At 42.0% G+C, this 17711-nt stretch overlaps 1 protein-coding gene across 2 annotated transcripts in view; it reads left to right on the top strand.

Moving 5' to 3' along the window:
• Positions 1–15720, top strand: part of LOC140186937 (anoctamin-2-like) — a 150226-nt gene extending 134506 nt beyond the window's left edge. For both annotated transcript variants that reach the window (XM_072241740.1, XM_072241741.1), the window contains 2 exons: positions 1746–1851; positions 14940–15720. In XM_072241740.1, the coding sequence (XP_072097841.1) occupies positions 1746–1851; positions 14940–15221 (388 nt within the window). In that variant the 3' untranslated portion in view covers positions 15222–15720. The remainder of the gene's footprint in view (positions 1–1745; positions 1852–14939) is intronic.
• Positions 15721–17711: the final 1991 nt, after the last annotated feature.

The raw sequence follows: 17711 nt of genomic DNA, 5'->3' as shown, positions 1-17711 counted from the left end.
AGGAAACTCTGCACTCTTAGTCAGAACCATAAGTTCCTTTTGAGATTGCCCCAGAGAGCTGATCGTTATTCTGAGGCTTCCAAGCTATCACTCCAGAGGGAGCAGCTACAGGAACACAAACACCCACACTCAGTACTTTAACAGCAGTTTCTTCCTGTTTGCCATCAGATTTCTGAGTGATTCATAGACTCAGGAATACCACCTTGTTATTTGTCTTTTGCACAAGTTATTTATTTTCAGGATTGTTTAATGTCATTTCCAGTGCACAAGTGTAAATGAGAACAAAATAATTGCTACTCTTGATCCGATGCAGTACAAAAAAATACAATAATATAAAGAATGCAATAATAAAGAATAGAATAAATACAGATGCATAAGATATTGCATACGTAGATTGATTGTATGCCCATAAAGTGTCGCTAGGCACAGAAGTGTCTTTCAGTAAATAAGGAGACTCTGACAGGAAATGATAAAGTAGTGGTGGGTGGGGATGGAGGTGTTGATCAGTTTTACTGCTTGGGGAAAGTAACTGACTTTGAGTGTAGTTGTCCTGGCATTTTGCTGTAGAGCACTTTTGTAATTTATAGCAATGATTATGTCTTGCACTGTACTGCTGCCACAGAACAACAACTTTCCATGACACACATCAGTGGTAATAAATTTAACTGGACAGCTTCAAGGCTCTACTGTGCTCTCACATTTAGGGATATGCTAAAAGTACAAAGATGCCCCCACCCCAGTCCCCACCCAATGTTACCACCTCCAAAGCCAAAGTTCACAGCGTCTAATAAATACAGAGTATGTTCAGCATCTATGAAAAGTGAAAAAGTTCACGTTTCAGGTCCAAGATCTTTCGTCAGAACTGGGAAAGAAGCTAGTTCATGTATTACAGAGGGTGGAGAGGGCAGTGGGTGGATTACGAAAGTTTTCTGATAGGGTGAAACGATGTAGCTTTTAAGGGGCAGATTATGTTATTTTGTGTAATGTGTTACCAATGTTGTAAAATCTGTATAATGTTGCACTGTTTGATTACTGGGATGTGCCCAGTAGACCAGACTATACAAACTGGACTAACTTCTTTCTCAGAGTTGAGAAAAGACCTCAGATCTAAAACATTAACTGATTCTCTTTGTAAAGGTGCTGTCTGACCTCTGGGTTTTCCACCATTTTCTTTTTTTAATTCAGATTTCCAGTGATTGAATACTTTTAAAAGTTTTCACTCAAGATTAATGTCTCCCTCCATATTATTTTTCTTAATTGGTGAAGTTCTCACTTAGCTGGTAAAAGGAATGCTTTTCTGCAATACTTTACATTAATTGAGCTGTAGAAATAGTTCTTCAATCAAATGAGGGGCCTGTGATCTGCAATCCAAGTTGCTAATGACTGCAATCATTGCAAAGCATTTAAAAGAGATGGAAGTCCCATCAGCTGTGTATTTGGTATTGAGACTGCACATAGTAATTCTTATTGACCTCTATTTGTGAGTTTTTCTTGGTGATTCAAACTGCAGAATCTGATCCTACCAACAATTATACGTTTTTTGTTTTTCTTCGAAAGAACATTTTTTTCCTGTGAATATATAACTGCATAAGTATTCTTTCTTACTTATATAATAAGGTTCGGCGCAGCCAAGGAGGGCCAAAAAGCCTGTTTCTGTGCTGTAATGTTCTATGGTTCTAATATTGCAATTTAGTTTAACTAATTGTAGAACCTGTACTCTCTCCCACCCTGACACATTGCTACAGATATAAGGATTACAGAGAGCCACCATGGTCTGATCATGCATATGACTATTCCAAGCAGTATTGGACAATCCTGGCTGCTCGCTTGATCTTTGTTATCATCTTCCAGGTAAGTGATTTGCAGTTAGATTAACAGTACAAATACCGTTTGTACATAAGTGGAGCAATAATTGTAACAAAGTCAACAAGGTTCTCTAAAAATAAACGCATTTTGAAGATATCAATTGCTATAGGTAGGTTAGACCTTAGTTCGAAATAAACAGGTCCAAGAAAGCTTTCTCAATCAATATATAGAGGGACCTACTGGAGAGGGTGCTATACTGGTCATCCTCCTGGGAAATGAGGTTGGGCAATTGGAAAAGGTAACAAACACACAATGCTGGAGGAACCTAGCTGGTCAAGTAGCCTCTGTGCAATTAAATTTAAATGGTTCCGGCCAAGACTCTTCTTCAGGACAGAGAAGGAAGGGGAATAAAAAAGTAGGGGGAGGGGAAAGAGGGCAGCTGGAATGTGATAGGTGAAGCCTGGTGAGTGGTAAAGGACAAGGAGTGGAGAAGAAGGAATGTGATAAGAGAGGAGAGTGGATCATAGGAGAACAGGAAGGAGGAGGGGACACAAGGGAAGTAATAGGCAAGTGAGAAGAGATCGAAGGCGGGAGGGGGGATAATTTTTTTCTGGAAGGATAAGTCAATGTTCATGCCATCAGGTTGGAAGATACCCAGACAGAATATAAAGTGTAGCTCCTCCACCCTGAGGATGGCCTTATCTTGGCAGAAGGGGAGACCATGGACTAACGTGTCAGCATGGGGATGGGAATCGGAATGAAAATGTTTGACCACCAGAAAGTTCCACTTGTGGTGGGTGGAGCGGGCAAAGTGCTGTAGGCGAGTCTAGTAGCTATAATTCTATTAGCTTAAAATTAATTATAGGGAAGTAATTGGTGGGTTGACCAATTAAGATCCTGAACCGAAGCAGAGCAAATTTTGGAGCCAGTAAACAGGATCTTGCGGTGGTTGTTCGGGCAATATTTTTTAAAGGGAAAGGAGTGTCTTCCAAGTGAGATACCTTTAAATATGTGATGTCAAGAGTTCAGGGCCTGCATGTACCCATTAGGGTGAAGAGCAAAGCTGGCAGTTTTCAGAAACCTGGTTGACAAGAGGTATTGGAGCTCTAGTTAAGAAAAAGCACAAGGCATACACTGTGCATGAGCATTGGGGAACTAGTGATCATCGTGATGCTGACAAGAAATGAACGAGTGCACTTAAAAGAGAAGTTAGGAGGGCAAGAAGATTATATGAGATAGATCTGGCAGGCAAAATGAAGAAAAATCCCAAGTGATTTTATAGGTATATTAAGATTAAAATCATAACTACTGGCAGAATGGGTTCCCTTAAAGATCAGCATAGACATCTATAAGTGGAAGTAAAAGAAATGGGTGAGATTTTTAATGACTATTGCTCTTCAGTTTGTAGTGTGGGGAGAATGATGGAAGTTAAGGAAATAAGGGATGTAACTGATATTTTCTTGGACCACATATGAATTAGCAGGGAGGAGGTATTGGAAGCCTTGAAGTGCCCTAGGGTGGATAAATCCCCAGGGCCTGACCTAGTGCATTCTTGGACCTTGTGGGAAGATGGAGAAGAAGTTGTGGAGACCCTTTCAGAGACTTTTGCTTCATGTATGGCTCAGGTGAGATTCTGGAGGACTAGAGAGTGGCTACTGAGATCCTTTGTTTGAAAAGAGATTTTATAAACAAGCCAGGACATCACAGGCCACTGAGAATGACATCACTAGTGAGAAATTTGGTGGAGGGGATTCTGAGGGACAACATCTACTAATACTTGGAGAGATAAGGTCTCATATGGAACAGTCAGCACGCCTTTGTGTGTGGGAAGTCATGTCTGAAAAATCTCTTAGAGTTCAGTGTAGATGAGGGTAGGGAAGTGGATGTTATCTATATAGACCTTAAAAAAACCTTTGACAAGCTCCCCCATTGCAGGCTAGTGTGGAAGATAAGATCACATGGGATTATGGGGGAGAATACAGATTGGATTCATAATTGGTTCAGTAGTAGGAAACAGAGTGGAATGGTCGAAGGTTGTTTCTCAGACTGGAAGCCTGTGTCTACTGGTGTGCCTCAGGGACCTCTGTGGTTTGTAATTTATTTACAAATATTTAGATGGGAATGTACAAGGCGTGATTAGTAATGTTATGGATGATATAAAAATAGGTGGTGCAGTAGACAGTGTAGAAGATTATGAAAAATTGCAGAGGGTTTTGATCAGCTGGGTATATGGGCTAAGTGAAGAATGGAAAATGGCTTTCAATACAGATAATAGGGTTTTAAAAATATCATATATACACACAAAGGACAAAACAGTGCAAAGATCCTTTCCATTTATGCTCGTAACTTTGGGAGGTCAAACCAGGATAGGATTTGTACAGGGTCCCGGAAGGTGTTACAGAACAGGGGGACCGAGGAGTTCAAGTGCATCCCTGAGAAGATCAGGCATTCTCTTATTCTCTTCTCTGCCTGAGGGACACGAGACAGAATATGAAGATCAGCAGTGACCATAGGCAGAAGAAGACTTTGAAGACTATCAATTGAGCATGGGAGAGAGGTATTGTCACACCGGTTCAACATGGACTCAATGACTGAAAGACAGCTCACATGAGCAGCCTGAAAATTTATATTTCCAATGCAAACCAAATAACCTCCCCACACTATGACAATTGTCACCATCAGCATCAATATTCAACCAAGCACAAGAACCCAAAGGAAAAGTAGTCAAATCTTTGATAAAAGAAACTAACGACAATTTGAAATGAAAAGAGCCCTAATTAAATTACCAGAAATAATGATAGGCCTGAGAATTAGAAACATTTTGGAACTCAGTAAAGATAAAATGAGAACTTGGTATAGGAAGAGAAGATGGATCATGAGAAGTATTGGGTAGGCAGATGCTTTGAAGGGCTAATGTTTAAAGAAAATGAACCCCACTCTTAATTAGCAATGAAAATTTGCTCATGGAATTCAAGGTAAGGTTCATGGGAAAGAATTGCACCAGTCAGCCATATTAAGATGCACAGTGGAGTATTTCATCAAGTGAAGCATCATGTTTCACTTCGAACAAGATTAAATCGATGTTTTCCTGTTCAAGCAATCAATCACTCATTGTTCCTGACACATAACCTAGAGAATGGGAAACACAGAGCAAGTGTTTCATTTCACCAGGCAACTTGGCTCATTTTTCTCAGCCTCTCTTGACATTCCCATCCTTAGTACAAGTCATGATAGGTATTGCAGAACAAACCAACCAGAGAAATGGAAACCAGAGAGATAACTTTAATTCAGACCATAATCATTCATTACCAAAATAACTTGACAATTGTCACATTAATTGTGTTGCATAGTCATATGCCCTGCTCAATAAGGCACAAAAATGCACCAAATTGGACGCTGTAGGTCACTTAACCCCAAGTCTTCTGCACTCCACAGAATATAGACCTCAAATATAACTAATTGGGGAAATTGTTTGCTGTCCACACCTTCCACAAAGGTTTTAGGTGCCCTGTTGACCCTGTTTCACCATTACCAATTCACACTTGGAAGCAGAAAGTGACTGTTTGGCCTGACAGGCTGTCACAAGCACACTGTAGCTGAGAATGATGAAGGGTTTCACTACAACCACAGCCAGGTTAAAAGCAGATGAGTTTCCAATATGCTTGATATTTGACTTGGTGGAAAAGTAAATTTCGATGATTTTTCTTTCAGTTTTCCATCTATTAAACATTAAGAAATGTTTCCCCAGCATCAGTTGATTATGGTCAGGGAGCTTTCTTTATGTGGATTAGTATAATTGCACTTCAGTGCAGTATTCTCCTCTGGTTGAATACTTCCTCAGTTTTCGCTATGGAACAATCACTGATGTGACGCACAAGGTGCTGGAAGGACTCAGCAAGTCAGGCAGGGAGGTAAATAGACAGTCAACATTTCAGTTCGAAATCCTTCATCTGGGCAATCACTGTTGTCCAGGGAACATTTCACAGGCTTGGCTGAAAGGGCATGTTAATCAGTGTGTTACATTTAAAAAGTCTAGTCAGCACATTGAATTTGTTGGACCATTCAGTGAGATAATAGTTGATCTATGTCCATTTCTTTAACTCAATAGGTTTTAACGACTTTAGTTATGAACAATCTATCATACTCATACATGAGCAATAACTGCAATTGCTTTTTGCAGTGGTGAGTTCTAAACTTCAACATATTCAACATTACAAAGTATTCTCTATTTTCACTCCTGAAAAGCCTAACTTTAAAAAAATCTGTTCCTTCATCCCATCAGTTTCTCTCTCTGTTCCTCAAACAAATTATCCCTTAAATCATACCCTGCCCAATTAAATTCAACAGAATAGATTCTGAGCTTCTGTGCCCTCTGTGTCTGCAGTCAGTCCACTGATATGATAGTATTCTGTTGCAAGATGGATGACTTCATATTTACCCTGAGTGAAATCAATTTGCCGGAACTTCGCATTATTGTATGAATTTTAAGATTCTGGCCACACTACTGCTTATCTTTACGTCACTGGGAATCTCACGGCCATGGTGAGAAGGTGTAAACTCCAGAAGTCAGTTTTGAACCAAGGTTCTTGGAGATGTGAGGACAGCAGCTCTTTCATCCATGCCACTGTGGCACCCAACAAGCAGAGTTCTGTGCTCAAAATTGAGCGGAAAGTGACTGAGGTTTAATATCAGTATTTACAATAAATTGAAAAGAGGATGACATCTTGCAATGTATTTGTTACCCGTTGGAACACAAGCTGCAGGTATCAGCCAGTCAATAATGTTGTCATCCCTTTCAATTCAATTGCTCTGAAGGGAAGCACAGGTCAAAACAGGACTGGATGATTATCCCCCACTGTTCTGAGATCTAGCTGAAGAATCAAAATGTGAAAGTGGAGTTTAAGAGGCAAATGTAAACTATTCAGCAGAATGGGGAAATGGCAGGAAGTAATGTTTATGGGGAAGCCTTCGGTGAGCTATTCATAGAACTATTGGGTTTCTGGGCTGCAAGCTCCTTTGTCCTAAGATTCCTAGTGCTCTGCAGTTTACTAAGCTAATAATGGGACCTTCTGACAGTAGGTCATTTACCTAGGGTAGGGTGTTTAACTGAAGGATCCATGCTTCAGTCAGCCTGTGTGCCCTTAATTATGGCTTAATCATTTCTACTCTCCATTATCGTTGATTATTCCTGAAGGTTATTTCAGGCTGTTGTTGATTTCAGAAAGAATATGGGCAACTGCCTGATATCTCCTGAAGGTTGAATCAGTACTTGTGGAGAGAGAATCAATGTGATTAATGTTTTGCAGGCGATCTTTGTGTGCTTTGTATCAGTAATTCAGGTAACTGCAAGGAACTGATTGTCTGTAAAGCAGTATTCTTTGTGAATGATGGTGTCACTTTGACATGGAGAACTGATAGTGCAGAATGCAGGGCGGAGAAATTGTTCACTTCTTGAATCACAAACAAGAGAAAATCTGCAGACATTGGAAATCAAAGTCATACACCCAAAATGCTGGAGGAACTCAGCAGACCAGGCACTACCTATGGAAAAGATTAAACAGTTGACGTTTTGGGCTGAGGCCCTTCATCAGGACTGGAAAAAAATTAGAAGTCAGAGTGAGAAGGTGGAGGGAGGAAAGGAAGAGGTACAGGGTGGTAGGTGATATAGGGTGAAACCAGGAGCGGGGGTGGTGAAGTAAAGAGCTGGGAAGTCAATTGGTGAAAGAGTTACAGGGCTGGAGAAGGAGGAATCTGATAGGAGAAGACAGAAGGCCATGGAAGAAAGGGAAGGGGGAGGAGCACCAGAGGAAGGTGATGGGCATATAAGGAGATAAGATCTGAAAGGGAAATGGGAATGGGAAATGCTAAAGCTGAAGTGGGGAGGGCGGGGGAATTACCAGAAGTTCGAGAAATCGATGTTCATTCCATCAGGTTGGAGGCTAACCAGACAGAATGTAAGGTGTTGCTCCTCCGACCTGTGTGGCCTTAAAATCAATTTCTTGAACTTCCACGACTCCCCCCACCTTTTTATTCTGACTTCTAATCTCTTTTTTTCCCAGTCCTGATGAAGGGTCTCAGCCTAAAACATCGCTTTCAATGGAAGTCTGACCTGCTGAGTTCCTCCAGCACTTCGCGTGTATTTTGGTTCACTTCTTGAGTTCCCATTCTGAATACTTAGATATACATAATTATCTGTTGGCATTCTTACAATCTGCTCAGTTTATACTCTCTCTCTTGACCCTGCACTCAATGTTTTACACCTTCTCAAGTAGCTAAAGCCACATCTAAGACTGCATTTTCCCGGGTTCGCCAGCAGTTCCATATACTGTAGAATTGCTAGAATTTAGCAGGCAAACTTTCACACAGACATATTAATCCTGAATTTACTTGTCTGTAACTTGAAATGCCAGCGACATGGGTGAAGACACACCCAGCCCTGAGGCCTAAGACTGTTGCACTGTACTGTATGTAGACTGATTATATATACATAATGCAATGCTAGGTGATGTGTATGTGGTAGTGGTGTGGTGGTGGTGGGGTGGGTTAATGGTGGAGATGTTGATAGCCTTGATGGCTTTTTGGAAGTTTCTGAGTCCTGTGGTCCTGGCATGAAATCTGTGTAGCCTCCTCTCTGTTGGGAGTGGGACAAACAGCCCATTAGAGTGGTGGGTGTGATCCTTCATGATGTGCTTGGGGATTTACTCACAATCGAGTTTTGGGGATTATGGTACTGTGAGGATGAAAGGAAAGGATAATGTGGGTACCATTGTTTCTTAATTATATTTCCTTTTATGTTTTTAGAATTATGGGGCAGCACAGCTAATAGATCTGCAACATACACTTCATCCTTCTGCAGTCCTTCATCCTTTCCACCAACCAACTCCCCAGCCCTTTACTTCATCCCTCGCCCACACCACCCCCCGGTTTCATCTATCACCTACCACCCTGTACTACTACCTCTACTTTCACCACCATCTTGCTCTGACTTCTCGTATTTTTTTCCAATCCTGATAAAGTGTCTTGTCCTGAAACGTGAACTGCGCACTCTTTTTCTATAGATATCGCCTGACCAGCTGAGTTCCTCCAGCATTTTATGTGCATTGCTTTGGATTTCCAGCATCTGCAGATTTCCTCATAATCGAGCTGCATTTTAGAGAGCCAGTTTTAACCCTGACCTCTGGTGCAGCTTGTGTGAAACTTACATCTTTATTCCATTACTGTATAGTTTCCTCTGACTGCTGACGTTTCCCTCCACATCCCACATACATTCCATCGGTAGGTTAATCGGACACTATCAATTGCCTTCGTGTAGGCAAGTGGCTGAATCTTGCAGGTTTAGATAGGAAATGGGGATAACAAAATGCGATTGATAACAAAATAGGATTAGTATAAATGGTCAGTGTTCAAAGTTCAACATAAATTTTTAATTTAAGTACCATGACTTTACCTAAAAGTACTTTAAAGTACCACAAAGTACCTTGAGCAACACACATAAAAGTTGCTGGTGAACACAGCAGGCCAGGCAGCATCTTTAGGAAGAGGTACAGTCGACGTTTCGGGCCAAGACCCTTTGTCAGGACTCGGTCTCAGCCCGAAACGTCGACTGTACCTCTTCCTAGAGATGCTGCCTGGCCTGCTGCGTTCACCGGCAAATTTTATGTGTGTTGTTTGAAATTCCAGCATCTGCAGATTTCCTCATGTTAAGGTACCTTGAGGTTCATTTTCTTCTAAGCATTCAGAGTACGACAGAAAAATACAATAGAATTAATGAAAACTACACACAAAGACTGACAAACAACCAAAGTGCAGAAAAAGATATACTCTACAGATAGATAGATAGATTAAACTGAGAACATGAGTCGTGGAGTCATTGAAAATGAGTTGTGGAATCAGTTCAGAGTTGAGGTGAGTGAAATTGTCCACACTGATTCAGCAGACTTTATGGTTGAAGGGTAATAACGGTGTGTTCAATGGTGGGGAGGGTTTTGCCTATAAAGGACTGGGCTGTGTCCACCACTTTTTGTAGGCTTTTCCAGTGTTGTGCGTTAATGTTTCCACGCCCGGCTGTGATGCAACCAGTCAGGATGCTCTCCACTGTACATCTATAGCAGTTAGTGAAAGTTTTAGGTGATATACTGAATCTGCAGAAGAAAGTAAAGGCACTATAGTGTTTTCTTTGCAATGGCACTACATACTGGTCCCAGGGCAGGTCTTTTATTTTATTGAGATACAGCGCGGGGTACGCTCTTCCAACTCTTCGAGCCGCCCCGCCAAGCAATTTCCCCGATTTAACTGTAGCCTAATCATGGGACAATTTACAATCACCAGTTAACCTACCAATCAGTACGTCTTTTGACTGTGGGAGGAAACTGGATCACCAGAGGAAACCTACATAGTCACGGGGAGAACAGGCAGCGGCAGGAATTGAGTCACTGGTACTGTAAAGTGTTGCACTAACCTCTACACTTCCACGTTGCCCCATATTGTCTGATACAATACACCAAGGAACTTAAAATTACTGGACCCTCTCCACCTCTGATCCCCAAATGAAAACTGGCTCATGGACCTCTGGTTTCTTCCTCCTTTAATCAATAATCAGTTAAAAAAAACCTACAGCACACCACAGGCACTTCGGCCCACAGTTCTTTGATTTTGCTGATATTGATTGAGAGGTTGTTATTGTGACACCATTCACCCAGATTTTCAATAACCCTCCTATACACCAATTTGTCACGACCTTTAATTCAGCCATCAGCAATGGTATCATCAGCAAACTTGAATATGACACTGGAGCTGTACTTATCCACAAGATTGTGCTTAGCTTCCTGCTTTGTACCTATGATCTTGTGGATAAGTACAGCTCCAGTGTCATATTCAAGTTTGCTGATGATACCATTGCTGATGGCTGAATTAAAGGTCGTGACAAATTGGTGTATAGGAGGGTTATTGAAAATCTGGATGAATGGTGTCACAATAACAACCTCTCAATCAATATCAGCAAAATCAAAGAACTGTGGGCCGAAGTGCCTGTGGTGTGCTGTAGGTTTTTTTTAACTGATTATTGATTAAAGGAGGAAGAAACCAGAGGTCCATGAGCCTTGTGGACTAAGAGTGTGATTCTGTGCTGTATAACACTGTTTCATGTAATGTTACTTCATAGAGTATTTCCTTCAGTTGTTTAATTTTTAGTGCTTCTGGAAAATGGGTTGGGGCTTTTCCATCAGCTAAAGATTCTCATAGCTGATGCTTGTCCTGCTGACCCAAGTCTTTCAGTTAACCGTAGGAAGGCCTGCTCTCACATCGGTGTCCAGAACTAGGGGCATGGTTTTATGGTGAGAAGGAGAAGGCTTAAAGGAGATCTGAGGAATAATTTTTTCATACAAGGAGTAGCTGGCATCCAGAAGGAGTTGCCAGAGAAGATGATGGAGACAGGAACAGTGGCAAAATTTAAGAGGCATCTAGAAAGATGATTAAATGAGCGGGCCATAGAGGGATTTGGAATAAATGCAGGCAAGTGGGAATAGTATAGGTAGACATGATGGTTGGCATTGACACAATGGTACAAAGGGCTTGTTTTGGTGCTGTACATCTCAATGATTCTATGACCCAATGCCTCACAGCTATGAACCAGTGCTATCCATTCCCAGAGAGGATACTGCTGAGGAAATGGGTTGCACAAATAGTGATTGCCAGTAGTGGGCTTGACATACATGAAGGGGTCAGATGCTTTGGGGAAGCCACTTAGGCTGATAATCATATGACCAAAATCAAACATCTTGGCTTTAGTTTCACTCAGTCCTTTGATTTCGGTGGATTTGGACCACACATTGTCTTTATTTGTCAATGCACAGTTCCAAGCTTCCATCGGCAGATTAACACTGACAAGGAAATGATAACGCACTCGTATTACTGATCTGGGTTTACTGCACCACAGCAGTCATCAGGGTCTGTTTTGTCACCTGTAGCTACAGATGTGGTATTTCTTGTCATCAGGTTCTCAAGATCCTGGGTTCAATGCTCTCTCAATAGACTTGAGCACTAATAATCTAGGCTATGGTGTGCATGCAGCCCAGTTAACATTGTACTAAAGACATTTTTTAAATTAAGTGGAGACATGGGAAGCAATTTATGTGGTTGACATCCACATAGCTCTGACTGCTGTAAATCTGATCCACTATGTCAAGTTGTTTGACTTTGATACTGCTGTGTAGTACAGAGGTAGTAATGTACTACTAGGACTGCTGCCTCTAAAGAACTTGTGACATAATTTCAAAGAGATTTCACTTATGTAAGGCACACTGAAAGTGGCCCGTAGCCAAGGGAGAAGGACTAAACTAAATCACAGATCAAGGTAAGCGGTAAGCTTCCTGATGAAATTGTCCATGACAGAAACCGAGATTAAGTAAGGAAAACAAGTTGTTTTTCTTTTTTTTTGTTGTTTTCATTTTATCCTATTGAATCATCCTGGATACCTGTGCTGAAATAAGAGGTTACTACATTTTCTCCCCTAGTTATACGTGACTAAAGCACCATCCTGCCTCTCAGAAGAGTTGTAATTTAAGTATTGATGCAGCCAATTCCTCCACGTTAAAGTGATAATGATCTAGTGAATATTCATATGTAGAATCTAACTTCTCAGAATTAAGTTGCACAATCAACTAAATGACTGCAAAGCACTCAGCACCACAAGGCACAAAATAATGTTCCCTAAAAGAAAGTACCACAGTGTTTTTGATTTTTAAAGAAGTTGCAACGAATGCATTTTGATCTGAAAACACTGCTTTGATTGTATGGTTGATTTCTTATATATTTGGATCTAACTTCTCAGACTTGAGTTGAACAATCAACTAAGTTATTCCAAACCACTTAGCACTGTTCTTTGAAATAATGCCAAGGGTGGGGGGAATCAATGGATCTCGTGTCTCCTATTCACATGGATATCAATCCTGGAATGTCTTAAATCCGCCTGTAAAGGAATCAAGGCTTTTGAGGGCTATGATGTACTGCAGAGCTAGAGATGAGGTTGGAGCTGGTTCTGCTTTTTGTCGACATTAAACAGGTGCATGTTGTGGGCAGCAGTCTTTTGCCCCATCTTAGTTGCCCAGTTATGTCACTCAGGATTCATCGCTGCTAAAGAATGACCTCTGGGCTCTAGGACCATCTCCACCAACAGGACTAGTCTTCCAAATCCAGAAACACAAACTGAGGCCAAGGGAAATGCAGGCAGGCAACATGAGCAGCAGCCCTCACTCAGGAAAATCAGAGTAAATGTGTAAGAAAGTGGGGCAGTATTGTTGTTTTGGATGTTGCATTATAAGAAAGATGCCAAGACCTAGAAAAGAGAATACGTGTAATTTTAAAGAAATGAAGGACTGCAGTTTTGAATGCGAACAGGTCAGGGTATGTGCAATAAAGGTGCTGAAGGATCTGGAGGACTTTGATAAAGTTTAAAAAAAAGTTTCCGCCAGTAAGATAATCAGTAACTAGAGGACACAGTTGGCATAACAATCAGAGAGGAACTAAAAACATTGGTGCAAGCACATTCACTACTAACATCCAAAGTTATATCCTTGAAAAGAGACATTGGTTGCATCATTATGAGGAGGAATCAGAAATTAGACTGATTGGGTAGATGTTGAGTTTCAGATTCATTTATTTACCACGTGCATCGAAACATACAGTGAAATGATCATTTGTGTTGCAAACCAGCAAAACCCAAAGATATGCTGCGGCAGCCTGCAAGTGTTGCCACACATTCCAGTGCCAACTTAGAATGTTTCAATGCTCAGCAGGACAACACAGAACACAACAAAACAGAATATAGCGAGCAGCAACACAACAGAAAAACAAGACATTTCCTCCCCCCCCAGCCACCCACACATCAGCTTGCACACACAGACAGTCCTCCGAACTCGGGCAGGCCTCTGGGCCTCCAGCTTCCAGTAGACTCGGGGATTTGCAGACAATTGGGCCTTCGACTTCCCCAGTGGGCTTTCAAGATCTTAGATCCAGGATTTCAGATATTGGGCTTTGACTTATGGACTTCCGAGTGATCTTCGGGCTTCGATCTTTGGTATCAATCCCAAAACTACCCAATAACAGGACCCCAACTCCTGGCCTCAAACACCAGACTCTCTGACTTATATAGCTAGGGGGTCGGTGAATCTCGTGTCTCCTATTCACATGGAAAGCCAATCCTGGGACCCATGACCTGAGGGGACTCGCTGACCCAGTGAGCCACCATTTCCTCGTCCACAGCACTTGCCAGCCCAATGTCTGCAGCTGTCTTTCATCACACGTCCACGCCTCTGGCCTTTGAAGACAGGGAGGAGGTCTAGACTCCGGGTGTCCTTTGGCCCATGTCCACATCATAGGTCTTCGAGGGTGGAGTGGAGGCACAGACTCCAGATGTTCTTCTCCACCCATCCACATCATTCTGTTCAAATGCAGAGCATGGAGCAGCAGCCTAACCTTTAACCCCTCCACATCCCTGTCCTAAGCCCTAAATCAACTTTCTGTCCCCTAAACCACCTCCATGAACTTAGACATCAACTAAGTCTGAGCCATGACCTCAATAGAGACTGCAAATCAGCGCCATCTTAACTGGAGGGTGTTTCCGTTAGTAGGAGTCTTGAATGGCATGACGTAGTTATAAGATTAGGGAATGCTCATCTAAAACTTAAGTATTTGTTCTTACCGAGAGTGGGGAATCTTTGGAGTTCTCTGTCCCAGAGTATGGTGGAGGCTAAACCATTGGGAGTATTTAAAGAAGGGGGCAGGTAATTTTTTTCAAAGATCAGGGAACTGAGGGCTGTGTGGAACTAGCAGAGAAGAGGCCTGGCATAGATTCATCATAATGATACTGAAAGTTGGGACAGGCTGAAGTAGCGATTATCTTGTGTTTTTGTGGCATCTCTTTCAAAGAGTCAGCACAGGACTGTCTTCAATGCACTGGGACTCTTCCCTCTGAGATTATAATAAATGTTCTCGGTAATTTACCCCCTGCTGAACACAAATTAAGACTGACTTTTTCCCCTGCCTATACTTCACACCCTGGAGGGCGCTGAGGGGAAACGTGAGGCTGTCATAAGTGAACCCTGTAATCACCCAGTGCTCTCCTTCTTAACTTTCAGAACCTGGTGATGTTTTTAAGTGATGTTCTTCATTGGCTGATACCCGATATTCCCAAGGACATCAGCGTACACATGAAAAGGGAGAAGAGTCTTCTCGTCGATGTGTTCCTGAAGGAAGAGCGGGAGAAAATTCATCTAATTGATAGCTTTTTGGTGCGGGACAGGCAGAAGAAAAACCCCAGCAATGACATTCGAAGGGCTCGAGCAGCCAGCTTCTCCCAACCCAACAGAAATCAGCATTGCAAGTTGACATCATATAGCCTAAGGCACACCGATGTCTGAACTTACAGTGATTCAGAGGACTAACCCCTGTGCACTTGACATTATGACATTAGGGGGAACAAGAGAAAGTTTGCTATTTGAGATAAGCTGCAACTATGATGATCTTACCAGAAAATCATGGTGGTGTGTACGGACTGGACTGCAAGACCACAGGAAAAGCAAGACTGCACCTTGTCACGAGTACACAACTTTGTGGATAAGAACTTACTGAAAAATAATAGGAAGATATCAATGTAAACAGATGGCTGTTCATTTAACTTGACTGCAAAGTCAGAAAGGGACCTAAAGGGAAGTTGATAGGTTTGAGCCTATTAGAGTTAGTTGTTGAGATCAGTCATGTGATGTATTTAAATGTTTGCAATCATGTACTGTTCATCGTTAAAATAATAAGTAAATTGCTGTTTGCATTTTAAAAAAGGAGTTTTAAATAGGCAATATGCAGTTTACAATGGTTCCTTTGGATCATAACCAAGGCAGATGTTTAATATGCCTGCCCAAAAATGCCAACTCTGGGTAAAATAAACCTCTTATTTCAAATTAGTTTGCTTTTATTCTTCAAACCAGCTGTATGAAGTGAAAAGTTGAAAAAAAAAATCACAATCCTAACTTGGAATCTTGGCTATGAGGAACACATCTGCCAAATTTTGTGGCCAATTCCATCCCTATCTGGGCATCACATGGACTCTGGTCCCCAGGCTAGATTCCACAGTGGGAATATCATTTCATAAACTTAGCCCTTCACTTTTGCCGGTGGGCAATTAGTTATAACTGATTAACTTATTCACCTGTGCTCCATTTCCCTGCAACTTCATATGAGAATGCCATCATGCAAGTAAATCTCAGAAAAAAGGCGGTTGCATTTAGTCTAATAGTGCAATATTGTAAGTTCCAACAACTAATTTTCCTCCTAATCCCCCTCTTCCCCACTCTGGTTCACACTTGTGTTCTACAGCAGAAATGTCATATGGAGTGCGTTTGCAGGAGTTGGCTGCAGGATGTGAACAGTGCAGTGCTTGGTGCTTGTGCAGATGGCTGCAAATTTCAGAGCATGGGAGAGTGCAGGCCCAGCCTTGGAGCATTCCCATGCCAGCTTGGAGACATACTGCAGAATCTGGTAATTTGCAGAAACAATATCCTGTATCAGAGGGTTTTTTTTTGGTAGTTTTTTACACCTAGATGACACAAGTTCAGAAAACTGCCATTATGCTCAAATGGCCTTACAGATTCCAATGGAGTCCAGCCGTCTTTCTTACTTGTATTGCTTAGAACTACCCAGGAAAAATGGTGCTACCATGAAGTACAATTCCGATGACCTGTCAGAGGACGACAGCATTCATTTCTACTGCTGCTTCGCCAGAGTCCTTGGCCACCAGAGCAGACTGCTGTTCCATTATCCTGAAAAAGGTCTCAGCCCAAAATGTCGGCTGTTTATTCATTTCTGTAGATGCTGCTGGACCTTCTGAATTCAAATGTTTCCTTTTATTGTGTATACAGTACACAACCTGAAATACTGGCCTTCGGAGACATCTGCGAAAAACAGAAAGACCCCGAAAGAATGAATGACAGAAAAACATTAGAACCCGAAAGCACCCCCCCACCCCCCCCGCGCGAGCATCAACACATCAACCTCCCACCCACCCGGTTCAGCAAAAAGCGCCTGAGCCCACCAGCTGGCAAGCGACGGCAAAGAAAGACCGTGATCCGCAGTCACCAAAAACTATTGTTTATCGAACAGTTTGACATGCCACAGGCTCTCTCTCACTAACAAGGAACAGAGAGATATCACCCATTTCACAGCAAAGGGGGCAGGCTGACAGTGACGGTTACGATATTACTGTTTGTAGCATTGTTTTTTTATTCTGAGATTCTCGGCTCGAGAATCAGCAGCAAACTCTTCCCACCATTGGAAGAATGAGGGTGTGCGATTTGCTCGACGACAGAGACCTCTGTCCATACATCCACCGCAGGGAAATCCTGATGTTCCATCTCCTCGCGAAGCCTCGGTCAGCAACACTGGCCTGGAATCGGTTGCCCGCAGAGCTGCATCCCGGATGCGCCATCTTCCAAGCCGTACCTGGAGAATGTTGGAAAATGGTCAGCGGGCGAGCTCCATGATCAGGAACTTATCCGCAGTAAAAAAAACAGTTTAAGCGCCACTTGCAGATTAGGACCTCGATAGAACCCCAACCACCTTGAAAAATAAAAAAAAATTAGACATTAAAGAGAGGAGTTTAAGCTGTTTCTGCAGATGAACTTGAAGAGGCAGCCACTTGCAATTCCTCCAGCCATGATTGAATGTCAGAGCAGATTCGATGGGCAAAATGGCCTAATTCTGCTCCTATGTCTTATGGTCGGAAATAATGGAGGAACTGAGTAATTTAGGCTGCATCTGGGGAGGAGAGTAAACAGCCTTAGAAATAAAGCAGAGTAAATAACTATTTCAAGTTTGTGGCTCAGATTTTTCAGAGGTTTTACCTATTTAATCAAAAC

This window comes from Mobula birostris, chromosome 23 (genome assembly GCF_030028105.1).
Source record: "Mobula birostris isolate sMobBir1 chromosome 23, sMobBir1.hap1, whole genome shotgun sequence".
Lineage (NCBI taxonomy): Eukaryota > Metazoa > Chordata > Chondrichthyes > Myliobatiformes > Myliobatidae > Mobula > Mobula birostris.
Note: the sequence above shows the minus strand (reverse complement) of the source record. Positions and strands in the feature narration are given on the sequence as shown.